General features: G+C 43.9%; 1 protein-coding gene across 1 annotated transcript in view; it reads left to right on the top strand.

Annotated features, from left to right (window-relative positions):
- DNAL1 (dynein axonemal light chain 1) overlaps positions 1 to 12,145 on the top strand; it is a 19,256-nt gene extending 7,111 nt beyond the window's left edge. The window contains exons 3-8 of the mRNA XM_018564888.1: positions 1,677 to 1,786; positions 4,120 to 4,175; positions 5,084 to 5,139; positions 7,456 to 7,582; positions 8,595 to 8,735; positions 11,915 to 12,145. Coding sequence (XP_018420390.1) covers positions 1,677 to 1,786; positions 4,120 to 4,175; positions 5,084 to 5,139; positions 7,456 to 7,582; positions 8,595 to 8,735; positions 11,915 to 11,961 — 537 coding nt within the window. The 3' untranslated portion in view covers positions 11,962 to 12,145. The remainder of the gene's footprint in view (positions 1 to 1,676; positions 1,787 to 4,119; positions 4,176 to 5,083; positions 5,140 to 7,455; positions 7,583 to 8,594; positions 8,736 to 11,914) is intronic.
- The last annotated feature ends 3,616 nt before the right edge of the window (positions 12,146 to 15,761 follow it).

Below are 15,761 nucleotides of genomic sequence, written 5' to 3'. Positions count from 1 at the left end.
TTTTTTTTTTTTTTTTTTTTTTCCGGTGTAACGTTATTGAAATGTCACAGGTGACATTTCATTCAGTTCCACAGGCACAGTGGGGTGCAAGGCGGTTGTACTGCATCACACCCCACTGTGCTGAAATAAAGTACAGCATGCCATACTTTTTTCAGCTCACACCACCGTGTTCCCATTACAACGCGGTGGTGTGAACTGATTCTGTCCGTGACGAGGCAAGTCGCCTTGTCTTGTGCTGGGGCAGCGCTGGAAACAATGGCCAGCACAGCCACAATGCATGTGATTGGGCCCTAATGGTGCTAGTTTATGCCTAGGGGACCACAAAGATATTTTACGTATCTGATCCCTGCATCCCCCGGCTCCCTCTGGGAGCCTCTTCTCCCCCTCGCTCAGGCAGTCTAAGGACCACTGATGTCTTTAGATGTGAGGACACTGAGGGACAGTCCACAGCCAGAGCAGAGGGGAGGTAGGTGAGTGCTGACCACCAGGGATGCAGGAATCAGGTAAGTAAAAGTTTTACTTTACTCTGCTCGCCATAGATAAACGAGCATTGGGTGGGTTTAGCGCCACTGCAATGGTAGTTTTTTTTTTTTCTTGGTTTGTCTGGAGATGCACAGGTGCCACCATCGTTCTAATGGAGGCACATGTGCCCGCTTGTTTCTACAGTGGCTGTGTGCGTCCGTAGACACACACAGCCCTGTGGCAGGCCACACCCCCTTCCCTCTTTGATTAATGGCAGAAGGAGCCTATGGCTCCTCTGCCATCAGTATCCTCCCCCTGCCACCCGGAAGTTTGGGAAACGGAGGATCTCTTCGGACCGGCGGCGGGGACAAGTGCAACTGACAGGTAAGTGTGGGGAGGACTGGGGTATAAAAAAAGGTGCTGGGCCATTTTTACCCTAATGCAGAGAATGCATTAAAGTGACATTAAACCCTCAGATTTTTTTTAACATAAACCAATACTGTAATGTGTGCCTTACTGTAATACATGGTAGTTTCCCTTCTCTTTGCTGCTCTTCCTTTTTAAATCCTCATGTCTTCTCATGCTTGGGGATAACTTCCCTTTGCAGCTGAGCCTCTTCCTGTAGCGCTGGCTCGGGTTGCAAACCTACACACAGACACCATGTATCCATTTCAGAGGCAAGGCAGTCTGCTGCAAAACAGAAGTTCTGCCCAGCATGAGAAGAGATACAGATTTAAAAGGAAGAGCAGCAAAGAGAAGGGAAACTACCATGGATTACAGTAAGGCACACATTACAGTATTGTTTTATGTTTAAAAAATCTGAGGGTTTAATGTCACTTTAAGGTAAAAAATGCCCAGACCTTAATGCTACTTTAACTTATGTGTGTCAAACCCAAACTTTTTTCTTTTGCTTTGGATAGAGTGGGGAATGATTAGTATACTTTAAGCTATTTTTATTGTTCCATGTGCCCCCATTGAGGAGACTAACACCACCAATTGGAAAGGAGGTAAGGAAAATCCTTCCCAAAGGGGACACATGGCAATAAAAACCTGACGTAGGTAAAACCCTTCCATTTTCTATTCAAAATAAAAAAGCTCTACTCTAAATTAGTTTAATTCACACCCATTATTATTTCAGATTTCATACATTATAAAAGACACGATGACCCATATTTCCTACTCGCATTATAAAATATGTTTTATTCCCTGTCCAGGAAGAAAAGACGGGGCAGAAGGCTTCTGAAGCAAAGGAGGTTAAGCTGTATGCACAGACCCCGCCCATTGAAAAGATGGATGCATCTCTGTCCACATTGGTCAATTGCGAGTAAGAACATCAGTCAATTTCCAATGGTAGCTCAGGCAAGGGAAGCATGAGGTCCTAACTAGGGATGCACCGAAATGGAATTTTGAGACCGAAAATTACTTCTTTTTTTTTTTCCAATCTTTTAAAAAAAAATTAATTCTTTTTTAACTATTTTTTTTTTTTTTTTTAACTTTACTGTCGGGGATTCTGGGGAATTATTGGGGGTCTAAACAGACCCCTGATATTTCCCTTCTAAAATAGGTAATGAGACTGAGGACACAGAGCTCAGTGTTCTGATCATTCATACCTTGTGGATTTAATATGAGTTACTATGTCCACAATCATGAATGAATGGGAAGTCATATAGAGGCGGAGCTGTCCTCCCACACCTCCCAGCTCCGCCTCCTCTGTCAGGAGGCACAGCTGCTTGTCAGAATCTTCCTGGATGTACTGTGCAGCAAAATTAATTTCTATGTAGAGTTACCAAGTACAAGCTATTGCTGTTCCTATCATATCTGCTAACATTTAAAGGACAATACCACACTACTAGTATTCTGTACATTGGTAAAGAAATGAGGCTGTGCTGTGATAAAGATGAACCAGGGACCCATTTGTACAGTTTTCAGCACTCTTGGATTCGTCCACTCAGTCCTTCTACCTGAGCTGCTCACACACATACACTTGTGGATATAATGAGAGTTGCTATGTCCACAATCATGAATGAATGGGAAGTGATATAGAGGCGGAGCTCTCCTCCCACACCTCCCAGTTCTAGTTCTTTGCATGATGTCATTAACCTCTTGCCGTCCGCCCGTAGTAAAAAAACGGACGGACGGCACTGCAGCGGGCACGCACGGGCAGAAAAGACCCGTCCAATGCGAACACCCGGTACCGGGTGTTTCACATATAGGCGATCAGCGGGTCCATAGCCCGCCGATCGCCTATATGTGCTCGTTCGCGGCAAACGCGATAGGGGGGTTGTTATCCCCCTATATAATAGCAATAACAATAAGTGCAAAAAAAAATATATAAATAAAAAAAAAAGTAACACAAAATAAAATAAAAGCCACATATAAAAAAAGGGGAAAAAACCCCCCCAAAATGTTTAACTCCCCCACCCCCACGTTTACGCGCCTATAAACGTAAATACGCGTCCGGTGCCCCAGCGCGCAAAAATTACAATTGCGCTACACATGTTACATATCGCCGCGAACGTCGCAGTGAGAGCAATCATTTTAGGGCCATCAATCACTGATAACACTAAACTGATGAGCGGTAACAGCTTTTAAAGCGTCGCCTAGGGCCAATTTTGGGTATTATCGTTTTTTGAGGTTTCGCGCGCGCACGCAATTTTAAGGCTTGACATGTTTAGTGTCTTTTTACCCGACGTGACCCCGTCTTTTATATTTTACCAAAAAATTGGGTAATAATAAATGTTTTATCATTTAATATAGGGGAAACTGTTTTTTTTTTTTTTTAATTTCGGTAATTTTTCCTTAATATAGTAAAAAAATAAAACCCCCAGTGGTGAATAAATACCACCAAAAGAAAGCTCTATCTGTCCCCAAAAAAGGGTATAAAATTCATTTCAGTACAGCGCTGCATGACGGAATAAATGTCAGTTAAAGTACCGCAGCGCTGAATACTGAAAAATGGCCTGGATGGGAAGGGGGTTTAACACCGCGGATGTCAACTGGTTAAACGAGCTACATTGAATTTAGCCTGTAATCAGGGCTGGGCTTACCATAATAGTGGGCCAGTGTCTTCATTAGGCTTAGCATTGCCAAAAGTGCAAACATCAATGAGAACTTAAATAGACATACAGAAGTAAAGTACAACCCGTAAGAACAACCCCAGACATCCCTATGATGTCATAAACCCGCCGAAACCGCTGCATTATTATCTGATGCATGTTTGCAGAGGTTTTGATGGGTTTTTTGACATCATAGAGATGTCAGGGGCAGTGCCTAGGGCATCACCAAGCCCAGGAATTGGCTATTTGTGATAACATTTTCCTAATTTTGTTTCTTCTGAGCATCTGTCGCTAAAGAAAACTATAGTGGGGAGTGTGTGCAGGGGGGATATTGAGAGGAGTCATCAGACTCTACAGTTCAAGAAACTTTAAACCATCTCTCCCTTCTCTTATTTGGTGGTCTGAACATTTTAAAGTTAAATATTAATGTAAAGCAACTTCCATGTTACCTCCAATAGCTGTGGTTTTAGCAAAATATTCACTTGACACAAGGGGCAGGCTTATACAAAAGGGCATCATCACCCAAGTATGCCTAGGGCCAGATAGTATCCAAATACAGCCCTGCATGTCATTATATGTATTTTCTTTTTTCTCTCTTTAGGAAATTGTCTCTTTCCACCAACTGCATTGAAAAGATAGCTAACCTGAATGGTCTGAGTAAGTGCAATATTTCCTTCTGTTTCTCCGGTCTAACAATTCCTGTTCTGAAACCCTTTAGTTGTATTCATCAGACGATCTCGGTTTTATTTCATTACAGTAATCTTGTGATGATTTGGATTTAGAATTCATCAGGCTGCAGCAAGCAAAACAATGAACTCCCAGTTATCCAGCACCAATAGGGATTGGTAGATGCCGGATAAATGTAGCTTGAGAGTACTTTCTTTCTCAGGTCCGCTCCTCTGCTCATTGACAGCGAGCAGTGGGTGGGTGCAATGGCCAGCCTGCTGTTGCAGTTTAAAATAGATACAAGCAGCCTGGCTATTGCTCCCACCCACTGCCCGTTGTCTACATTCAGCTGCCGGCTGCGGAATCTAGCTGCTGGCTGGCAGCAAGATGTAAACAGGGAATTTCTTTAGGAACTAAATACATTTAGTACATGCACATGTCTATCAAGCAGTAATAGGTCCTCCCAATTTTTTATTTGCCAGTTGCTTGAGAGTGCCGATTGCTTGAATGCCGGATAATGGGGAGTTTACTGTATATATCTTCGATGTTTCTACAATCCTCTGATTGCAGTTGAATACCTTGTAGGGATCCCTAATGACATACGTTGTCCCAGTACGCTATGGGTATTTGATCAGTTATATCAGGGGTAGCCAAACTCCGGCCCTCCAGCTGTGGTGGAACTACAAATCCCATGATGCATCTCTCTCCAGGAGTCATGTCTGTGAAAATCTTGCAATGCCTCATGTGATTTGTAGTTCCACCACAGCTGGAGGGCCGGAGTTTGGCTACCCCTGAGTTATACAGTGCTGATGCTGAAAATGTTATGCATTATATGTATCTGCACCCATATATCTATCTACATTCTACATTGTAATGCTTATAAATTACTTCTCTTTCAGAAAATCTCAGAATATTGTCTTTGGGAAGGAATAACATAAAGAATTTGAATGGATTGGTAAGAGTTTTCTGACTTGCACCTTTTTCTTATTTATGGAGATACTAAACATAGAGATTAACTCTTGCCATACTTTGAACTATGGAAAAAAATAGTTTAGAAACCGCACAAGTTAAGAAAGTTACCCCTGATAATGAATATAGTAGAAGAGGATGACTGCTGCTTACTATATAAATCATACCTTGATTAAGGCCAGATACTACACAGAACTCTGTATTTCTAAGGCTGCAGGGACAGTGAAGGGCTCAAGTCGCATCCCTCTCCCCTCCTCCCCCCTCTTCCATTCACAAAAAGTCTTGTATTTGTTTCACAGAATGCAGGGAGTCTTGTGAATGAAGAAGGGGAGATTTAGCTGCATACCTGCCCCTTCACTCCTCTTGACCATTCACAGAGTGCCTTGCATTCTGAAAAAAATACAAAGGTTTTGTGAGTGGACAAGAGGAGAGCAGGGGGGGGGTATGTGACTGGAGCCCAGTTTTGAAGCACAATCTTATGCTGCAAGACCGTCAGTAAAGATGAGATTCTGAAGCAAAAAAGGTGTGCAGACAACATATCCTGTATCGGTGTGCTGTGGTGCTATCCACCAGTTGTTTCAGCATCCAACTAAAAGGGATACATTGGTATGGTGTGCAAAGGAGATACAACCCTAGTTCATGGAGCCCTTCACTGTCTCAACCGCTGCTCTCATCCCTGCAGCCACGGAAAAACAGCGCTTTGTGTAGTATCTGGCTTCAATCAAGGTATTATTTTTATAGTACAACAACCATAGGGTAATGGGCCCACATTAGTACAACACACCCCGATGATTTGAACTAGGCTTTCTAGGGCTTTTAAGGTGTACTCATGGACGTATTGATTAAAACTCACATTTTATTTCTATCAAGCTAAAATAGGTACGTAGTGTACCTGTGTGTACATCAATACAAACATGAGCTAATAACATTTAAAAATATAAAAGTACAAGCCACGTCTATAATGGCAACAACCTCCCCACATGTATCCAAGAAATTGTATGTAATATCAAATGTCCATGATGAGGTTTAGATACAATTGTTCCATTTGCAGCTTTGACCATATCTTGTGGGTGGCTGGAGGAGGTGTTGCACACTCTTGACAAGTTTCGCTCACAGAAAAGGTGCTTCCTCAGAAGTATAGTGTGGTAAGTACACTCACCACTGGCCCAATCCTGTGTATGAAGGGACGCACCACACCCCCATCCGTGTGTGGGGGGGGGACCACCGGAGGGATACACCGTGAACACCACCGACCAACACAAACTCCAGTCATCCACCAGATAGTTGGTCTGTTACTACAGTGATGTACCAACAAGGCTGTGCACTCCAAAAAGGGCAGCCGTCCATGAGTACACCTTACAAGCCCTAAAAAGCCTTTCTGGTTCATTATTTCTATAGTAATCGGCCGTCATCGTGTCCTATACTCTAAGGTAACTTACTTAACTTGTGCTGTTACTTTATTAAGTCATATTTTTGCCAGGAGTTCAGCTTTAAATCTGTAGCCAATGTACAGCTTCCTCTGCCGTTCACACTGCAACAACTTCCAAACTTCCATTGCTCTGCTTCCCAGCCAGCTCCGTGCTGAGTGGCTGGGAAGCCAGCTTTCCGGCCAATCGGCATGGAGCCGGTTTCCTGGGCAATCAAGAAGCCAGGCACAGGTAATGACACGTTGCTCGGCTTCCTGATTTCCTGGGAAGCCGGCTCCATGCTACCGGAAGTACCGGTATCTGCACTGTACTCCGTATCGGCGAGTACCGAATGATAAATATCAGTACTCGATACCGAAAAACTGGTATCTGTGCACCCCTAGTTTTAAGTAATCTTCGTGCCTAAAATGTGCATTTTAACATGTGTACAAAAAATGATGAAAAAGTGACAGCAAAAGAGTAAAAGGAACTGAATAGCCCACCACCTAGTGCAGCGTGTGCAAGGAGACTTCTATGTCTGAGTCAAGTTAAGGTACTGGTATAGGAATGCTAGTTCTTACATATGGGCCATTGGGAATAAGTGCTTTAGAGACGTGTGTAATGTAGCAGATGATCAGTGACATGTACTGGTCACCTGACAAATGGTTACCATGAGAAGCACAAAAGGTGACTGGGCACCAGATGTGTATTATGAGACCACTTTTGGTATCTGTGACGTGCCCCATTACCCCAGACTGTTTCATATCCCCATAACAGTATATCTTCCTATTACATAAACGTGCCTTCAGTCCACATTCCTCTGGAGTTATAGCTAAACCGGTCTCTGTGTTAAGGCAACTTTCTGATCTCCATTCATTCACATTATTCACTTCCAGGAAGCAGTCGGGGAAACCCTTGAAGAACTTTGGATCTCATACAATTTACTTGAAAAGTTAAAGGGAATTCATGTCATGAAAAAGCTGAAAGTACTTTATATGTCCAACAATGTAGTGAAAGATTGGGGTAAGTGAATTCTCAATACAGGCGTTCATAAGTTATACATGCTGCACAGATTTCAGGCCTTGGCTATTTTATTTATTTTTGATTTAACACATTTGCATTGAGTAAGTCTCACAATTCAACACTCCCGGAAGTGTCAATTCTCCTAAATTACAGGAATGATATCTCTGCTTAAAAACACAAACACACACACACACACACACACACAATATTCAGTTGTGTCAATTATTGGGCTCTGAATTTTACTGATGAGATCATTCTGAATGGTACTCCAACACACCTCCTGGTGTTGCACGCCAATGTAACGCACATTATTGTGCTTCCACACAGTGCACACATGCTGGCAGGTGTGTTGCTTGCGGTACCGTATGCTGTGCTATAGCGTGTGCTTAACACAAAGATCTCGGGGGTTTAGAGAAATGCTGTGGTATTAAACTAGGATTCTCCAATATTTATGCTTCCCATTAGCTAATACTAGTTAGTCACGTTCAGCTGGACTTATTCTATAATGCTCACCATTACAGAACTAGTACAGCTGTATGTGACTGACTGACTGCTACTAGCTGTACAAGGATGTAGATGAATGGAAAACCGTCTCAGGCATATGCTTTTCATTGTTTTTAGTACACTTGTAGTTGATTCTAGACTATAATAAAGAATAACCTGTAGAGAGTTTCTGACCTTAACTACCTCCCGGCCGGCCATTGTGAAACAAACGGCCGGCTGGGATTGACGGAATAAATGTCAGTCAAAGTATCGCAGCGCTGAATACTGAAAAATGGCCTGGCCAGGAAGGGGGTCTAAACACCTGGTCTTGAAGTGGTTAAAGGGCCTGCTCAACACAACACACATTGTGCCAGAAAATGTATTGAAGTGTGAATGGGCCCCAAACATTTAACTTAAAGCGTACTTTTCAGTTCCCTGGCTGGCACATTTTGGTGGTTCAATCTAGGGTGATTGAATTCTGGGATATATTACATCAGCTGATTGCAAAATGTTCTTTTGTTCCTTTCAGCGGAATTTTCCAAGCTGGCTGATCTGCCATGTTTGGAGGATCTGGTTTTTGTGGGGAATCCTCTGGAGGAAAAACACACGTTAGAGGGAAATTGGATGGAGGAGGCAACTAAACGTCTCCCTAAGCTGAAGAAACTGGATGGTGAGTGATGATACAACTTCGCTTTATGTGCAGGATATTACAATTTATTACAAACTTGGTCCTGATAGGAAACTATGCTGAGCTAATGGTAGGTTCATCAGCTGATCATAGATACTAATTACACCGAGTGTCCACCAGGAGTCTTACCAGACTGATGTACCACAGCCACCTGGGCCAGTCCACAGCAATGAGGAACACTGAAATGTACTCCCATCCGGATCCTGTGAAGCACACGAGGCAGAAGCATCAGGGGAGGAAATGTACTGATCCCAATGAGACACTCAAGCATCAACTGCTTCTGCTAGAGGATCCCTGTACCTGGAGACAAACTCTGCCAATTTGTTGTTGAGCTTGGAGGACAGGATGTCCCTATCGAGTGTCTCCCACCTGTGACACAGGTTATGGAACACCTTTGGGTGTGAGGATCTTTTCCCCCGATCTAGGCACTGTCAGCTGAGGAAGGCTTTCTGCCCCTGGTCATGTACATAGAGGGCAGGGTGAGAACATGAAGTTCTGCCCAAGACCGGATCCGATCTACCTCTCGTGCTTAAGCGAGACTTCAGGTCCCTCCCTGATGGTTGATGTACACCACTGCTGTGGCATTATTCGGATCAGATGAGCTTCCAGCTAGATGATCCAATGCTGCAAAGACAGCCAAATCGCCACGTTCCAGGATGTTGATTGGGAGACAGCACTCCGCCGATGACCAAGTCCCAGGATTCCTTCCCAGTCTGACAGGCTGGCATTTGTTGTGAGGACCTGCCAGGAGAGAGGAAGGATGGACTTCCACTATTCTAGAGCCTCCTACTGAACTAAGCCAGGACATCCTGGTCCTTGATGATAACCGAATGGGGTCTTTCCAGGGATTTTTCCCATGAGAGAATGGGGCATTGTAGTTAGGGGTGAAACCTGGCAAATTGGATTCAAAGCTGCCATCAGGCCCAAGATGTTTATGCAAAAGCACAGAGTTGAGCAGCTCACGGACTCGAGAGCTTGAATCTGAGATCACAGAGTTTGAAGTTTTTCCTCTGGAAGAAACTCTCTGGCCTGAGCTGTGTCCAGATGCAGACCCAGATACTCCAAATGATTTGTCAGTTCCAGCAGTGATTTCTGAAGGTTCAGGATTCAACTGAACCACTATAATGTCTGGACAGTCAAAGCCACATTGTCTGTCCGAACCACACGGACTGTTTCCTCAACAGTAGGCAGTCTGAGTATCCCACAATGGGAATGCCATGATAGCACAGCAGGGCTAAAACGGTCTGGCATTTTGGTGGACACCCAAGGTGCAGATGAGGTCAAAGGCCAGCAGGGTCTGGACATGGAACTTCAAAGTACAGGCTGAGAATGTTCATGCCTGGATAGCTGTGATTGAAAAGGTAAACGCTACAAGAGATGTAGAAAAAGAATCTTGATTGAAGAAGTAATGAAAAAGAGTGCTAGCAGAAATCGGTTTTAGTCTTGCACACAGGAGAGCTAAAGAGACGACATCTATCCTTCTAGGACAAGAGTGTATGCGTGCTGCCAGTAGAACATCTGGCCTAAAGTTTTGTGTTTGCCACTGTCCGATTTTTTTGTAGGCAGCAGTATAACCTGAAGGTGAAAGACTTCCTGTGTCCCTCAATGGACAAAAAAATTATATTTTTAATTTATTTTTTTTGAATATTCTTTTATGATTCACAATTCCTAAGCAAACTAAATGTCATCCGGTTAGCTCTGTACTAGATCATTGTAATGTCCTTGGCATTTGTAATTTAATTGTATATGGCTCTTATCTGATTTGTAGTCTTATTTCAATATGTGGCCAGTATTCAGAATCATTTCTCTGATTGCTTTGTGTAGAGAAAGCTTGCAACATAATCTTAGCAAAGTGGAACTGGAACATCACTGTGGCTTCAAATGTTCCTATTGTGTTGACTGTGGTATAATACAGTCACACGGTTTCTGCAAGGCAGTGCATCAGGCAAAAAAGGATGTACAAAGTTCAATGACCCAGAATAAACTTACTGCCTTTCGTTATTGTTAGGGATGCACCGATACCATTACTGATACCGAGTCTTTGTGCGAGTTCTCATACTCGCCCCAAATGCTCCGGATACTTACCTCCTGTACCGGATCTTCCGGTCAGAGGGAGATTTCTGTCTGACCGACAGTGCAGAGGGAGCATGGAACTGTCTTCCTTTCCAATCAGGAAGCCAGGCGGTGGGTTATGACCCGCCTCCTGGCTTCCTGATTGGTCAGGAAGCCAAGCTGCCTAGCAACAAGTGAAGCCGGCCTCCTAGCCAATGAGGAAGCCAGGTGGCACGTCATGACTGGCTTTGCGGGTTCCTGGTTGGTTAGGAAGCCAGCTTCACTTGTTCCTAGGCAGCCTAGCTTCCTGACTAATCAGGAAGCTGAGAGGTGGGTCATTACATGTCGCCTGGCATCTTGATTGGCCAGGAAGCTAACCAATCAGGAAGCCAGGCAACACGTAATGACCCACCTCTCAGCTTCCTGATTGGTCAGGAAGCTAGGCTGCCTAGGAACAAGTGAAGCTGGCTTCCTAACCAGTCAGGAAGCCGGAAGCCAGTCATGACGTGCCACCTGGCTTCCTCATTGGCTAGGACGCCGGCTTCACTTGTTGCTAGGCAGCTTGGCTTCCTGACCAATCAGGAAGCTGGACTGCACCTCATGACTCGCCGCCCGGCTTCCTGATTGGTCAGGAAGCCATACAGCCTCGGCTGTTGTTCTTTCGGTAGAAGAACGGCTTCACAGGCAATCAGGAAGCCGGGCGATGAGTCATGAACCGGTACCCTACTTCCTGATATCTGGGCACATGGCATTGGTAGTGGCGAGTACCAAAATAAACTCGATAATGAAACACTGGTATCGGTGCATCCCTAGTTCTTATTGTGCTGCCTTATTGCCAAGCACAAATATATCATGTACATATCTTGGGGGGAATTTTTGAAATCTGGAGCAGCCGTCCGTGGCAACCAATTACCTTCTCGCTTTCATTTTTAAAGCTTAACCAAACAAACTGAAGAGGGAAGCTGATTGGCTGCCATAAGCAACAGCTCCAGATTCTGTCTATTCTAGTTGTGATAAATTCCCCTAGTGGTGTCTTACCTGTGTATAACAGGACCAGGTACTGGTCCCTAGGACCCTTCTAACCCTCTCCTCCTCTTGCTGTTTTCCAGGAACTCCAGTCATTAAGCAGGAAGCTGAGGAGGGAGATGACTCGTAATCTTTTTTGCTTTTTCATTTTCTTTTTAAGTTATTTAAACCGTTCCAGAAACACAGAGATGCTTTTTATAAACCTTTTTTGTATATTTAAAAAGATTTGAATAGTTTCCTTTTTTATGTTTTTAAGTTATCATTGATGCAAGGCATTATTTCAAGTGTGACTTAATTATCCGAAAGGATCACTCTGCACATGAGATAAGAAGCGGTTCTGATATCGTTATCACAATGGAAAGCAACTCCAGCGTGATGTGAACAAGCACAAGGGGACATTATCATTTCACAGGGTGTTGAAACTTATTATACAACATATCTATTCCTAATAATATATCCGAGTCTAATCATGGGGAGGCATGACCTCCTGCTTGTACTCTCCCAATCTTCAGCCTGGTTATTCCATGTAGACCTCTCCTAGGGGGGATTCTGGTTTATTGATCATCTGAAAATTGGTTCAGTACTAGAATGGATGCCATCTTTGTATATGCTGAGATAAGCTCATTACAGGGAAGTCCACCTAGTACAGACTTTTCCACATTATATGGGTGCAGTATTGAATTACCCAGTGGCTATCTCTTGGGCACTTATGTTCCCAGTTCTACACCTCCATGCTGTGATACGTATCCGGAGTAATTTGTGGTTCCTTCCAACGTTCCTAATCATTTGGAACAAGTCGAGCTACCAGCAGTGGGACTGAAATCTGCCTATGGGTGCCCACACACCTTACGATAATCGTGGGAAATCCCGCGATCGTACGATTAATGTAAGGTGTGTGGACCTCTACTACTGTAAGGTCGCACGACTTTAAACATACGAACATGTTCGAAAACCCGCCGAGCATCATACGATGTTCGGCGGGGGTGTAGCATGTTCGTAAGATAAAAGCCGGACGGGCCGATGTACGCAAGCGCACACTGCCCGTTTGGCATTGCGGTCATCGGAAGCCCGCCCCTCAGGGGGGCGCGGCTTGCGATCATGGCAAGTACGATCTGCCTGTCCAAGATAGGCAGATCGTACGTTTGTGTTAAGTACCTTACAACCATCGCAAGACAAAGGTTGTAAGGTGTGTGCCCAGCATTAGACTGTAGTGAGTGAGCAAAGCCCTGGCATTGAGGTGCACAGATCTTCCATTAGAGATATAAGAAGCTAATGGTAAATTAATTCTTCTGCCTTCTACATTGATGTGAAATATCTGCTTTGGGTGGACTTCCACTTTATTAATATCCTTAAAATGCACAAACCTTTTGTATCCTCAGTAGAAGTATATAGAACCATATAGTAGACTTTACATTACTACAGAGTTTAAGATTATTTTTATGAGACAGAAATGTGAGAAGAAGGCATTCTCAGTCATGTGAGCAGTAACTTTGACTATCAGGTATGTTCTTTTGTTTGTTTTTTATTTATAGCTGGTACTAATTTGAAATAACTCCAGAAAAGAGGTTTGGGCGGAGGCACATTGTTATCAGTCACCCACAATGGGTCAGAGATGTCCATTTTTTTTAGTTAATTGTATTAAAGGAGAACTATGAGGTGACTGACTTTCACTCAACCTCATAGTTCGAGCCGACGTGTGACAATGAGACTGTCACATATCGGCTCTATAGATCGGGAAGTGAGCAAACACATACCGTCGCTCGCTCACTTCTCAATCTATCCCTGTAGAGAGCCGTGACTGCCACTCACGGCTCCCTGCAGGGATCCCCCAACCCCTCTCTGATCCTCCTGTGCTGACTAGCAGAACAGACAGGGGAGTGCACGGGCACAGCTGGCTCTGCCTCTATATAGGCAAATCCAGCTGTCAATCACGCAGCTGGGTGGATCTCGACAGTAATGTCAGGATCCACCCCGGCTGCGGTATACTGAGCTTTTGGTCACAGGACGACGCTAGTTTATGTCCGCCTGTGACCCTGAAGAGAACTATGGGGGGAAAAAACTCCTTTTAAATGTACTATATTTATAGGTCAGCCACTAGATGGAGCTCTGCATTCCACTACAGTCAGTCAAACCTCCCAGCTGAGCAAATGTTAAAAGGATAAGTTCACCTTTTGCAAAAATTTAAAGAAATACATAATAATATATATAAAAATATATGCATTTCTATAATATTTGCATTTAAGCCTGGAAAGTATTGCAATCACTTGATCCGGGCTGCACAGCTCAGGCTTCTGAACTTATCCTTTACGATATCAGCCACACGGTGTGCAGTTATTAATGAGTGCCTTACTCATCTGTGCATTGAGATGCAACAGTAAGGCACAAGCATTGTGTAGTACTAAAAAAAGGAGACAGAGTCTGTATGTGTAATGAGAAAATTTGGCTGCCCCGACGCCCATTACAATCTATAGAGAGAAAAGAGGTTTAACAACAAAAATACACATTTACAGCAAACCTCTTTTCATCTTTTAAACATGAAAAATACTATTAATTCCCTTTACATTCAGTATCAGAAAGCCAGCACGCAGCCTGCAAATCTCCACTGCTCATTGTATAACATTCACACAGACTAGATTGTGGCTCAGAAGATTTTCCCCATTCCATACAGTCACATTGGACCAGTGCCACACATAGTTATTGGCTTTGAAATCCATTAACCTCAGCAGCCGGAATATGTGACACTTTCCCACTGGCCTCCCCTCAAAGCCCCTTGGATGGAGTACTTCTATAATGTGTTCAAGCTGTGGGCCAAAATGTGTACTGGTATTTGTACTGAATGGTTGTAGTTTTCAAATGATATGTTTGTGTCAGTGGAACTGACTAGATTGTCCGTCTCCAGAACCAAAGCTGGTCAATGTGGTATTTCTTCCTGCATTATATTGATACTGTCCTGTTTTTTTTTTTTTCACGTTGCATTTGAAAAGCCTGATCAGCACAGTGACAAGTGTGAGTATACCTGTGTGACAATAAACTTCACTTCTCTTTCATTTTCTGAGTGTTTTCTTCTGTGCACCTACCAGCAAAGGCTCCTCCTTCCCATCTTTCTCAAAGTAGTTTTCCTGGCCCCATGGATCTCAGTACTATGGCTTGCCTAAGGCAAGGTACAGTTGACCACCTGCCACAATATTCTCATACTTGCCATATGTGGCCCATAACCAGCCATAGAGCACAACAGCTCTCCTCCTAAGTGTCTCCAGAGTTGGCACATTATACTATATGGACAACACCAACTTTTTGATAAGAGGGATACAGGCAGTCCCCAGGTTACGGACAAGATAGGTTCTTTAGGTTTTTTAAGTTGAATTTGTATGCAAGTTGGAACAGGTACTTTTTTTAAGTGTAACGCCAGCCCCCAATTTTTGTTTTGGATAGCATAGGGAAGGGATAACCCCCTGTAACGTTTGTTTTGCTGTGTGTGCTCCTGTTCAGAAGGTTTCACCTCACTTTCTGTCCCGGTGACGTGACAATTGGATTTTGAAAATTTTGGGTTGTCGTGGAAACAAGGATTGGTGATTAAAGCTTCAGTGGAGACACCTTTTTCACATGACAACTCTTAAGGTGCCCATACACTGCACGATTATTGTACGATAATCGCGGGAAATCCCGCAATCGTACGATAATCGCAAAGTGTATGGAAGGCGTGCGACCGTTTCTACTGTACGGTCGCACGTCTTCCGTCGCAGGCCTGCTTGTTCGATAACTGCCGAACGGGCCGGTGTGCGCACGCACACACTGCCCGTTCAGCATTGCAGTCATCGGAAGCTCGCCCCTCGGAGGCAGGCTTGCGATGATCGCAAGTACGATCTGCCTGTCCAAGTTGGGCAGATCGTACATTTTTTTAAAATTACTTTACAACCCTCGCAAGACAAA

This window comes from Nanorana parkeri, unplaced genomic scaffold (assembly GCF_000935625.1).
Source record: "Nanorana parkeri isolate BGI_ZX_2015 unplaced genomic scaffold, ASM93562v1 scaffold791, whole genome shotgun sequence".
Lineage (NCBI taxonomy): Eukaryota > Metazoa > Chordata > Amphibia > Anura > Dicroglossidae > Nanorana > Nanorana parkeri.
This window is presented reverse-complemented; position numbering and strand designations above follow the sequence as displayed.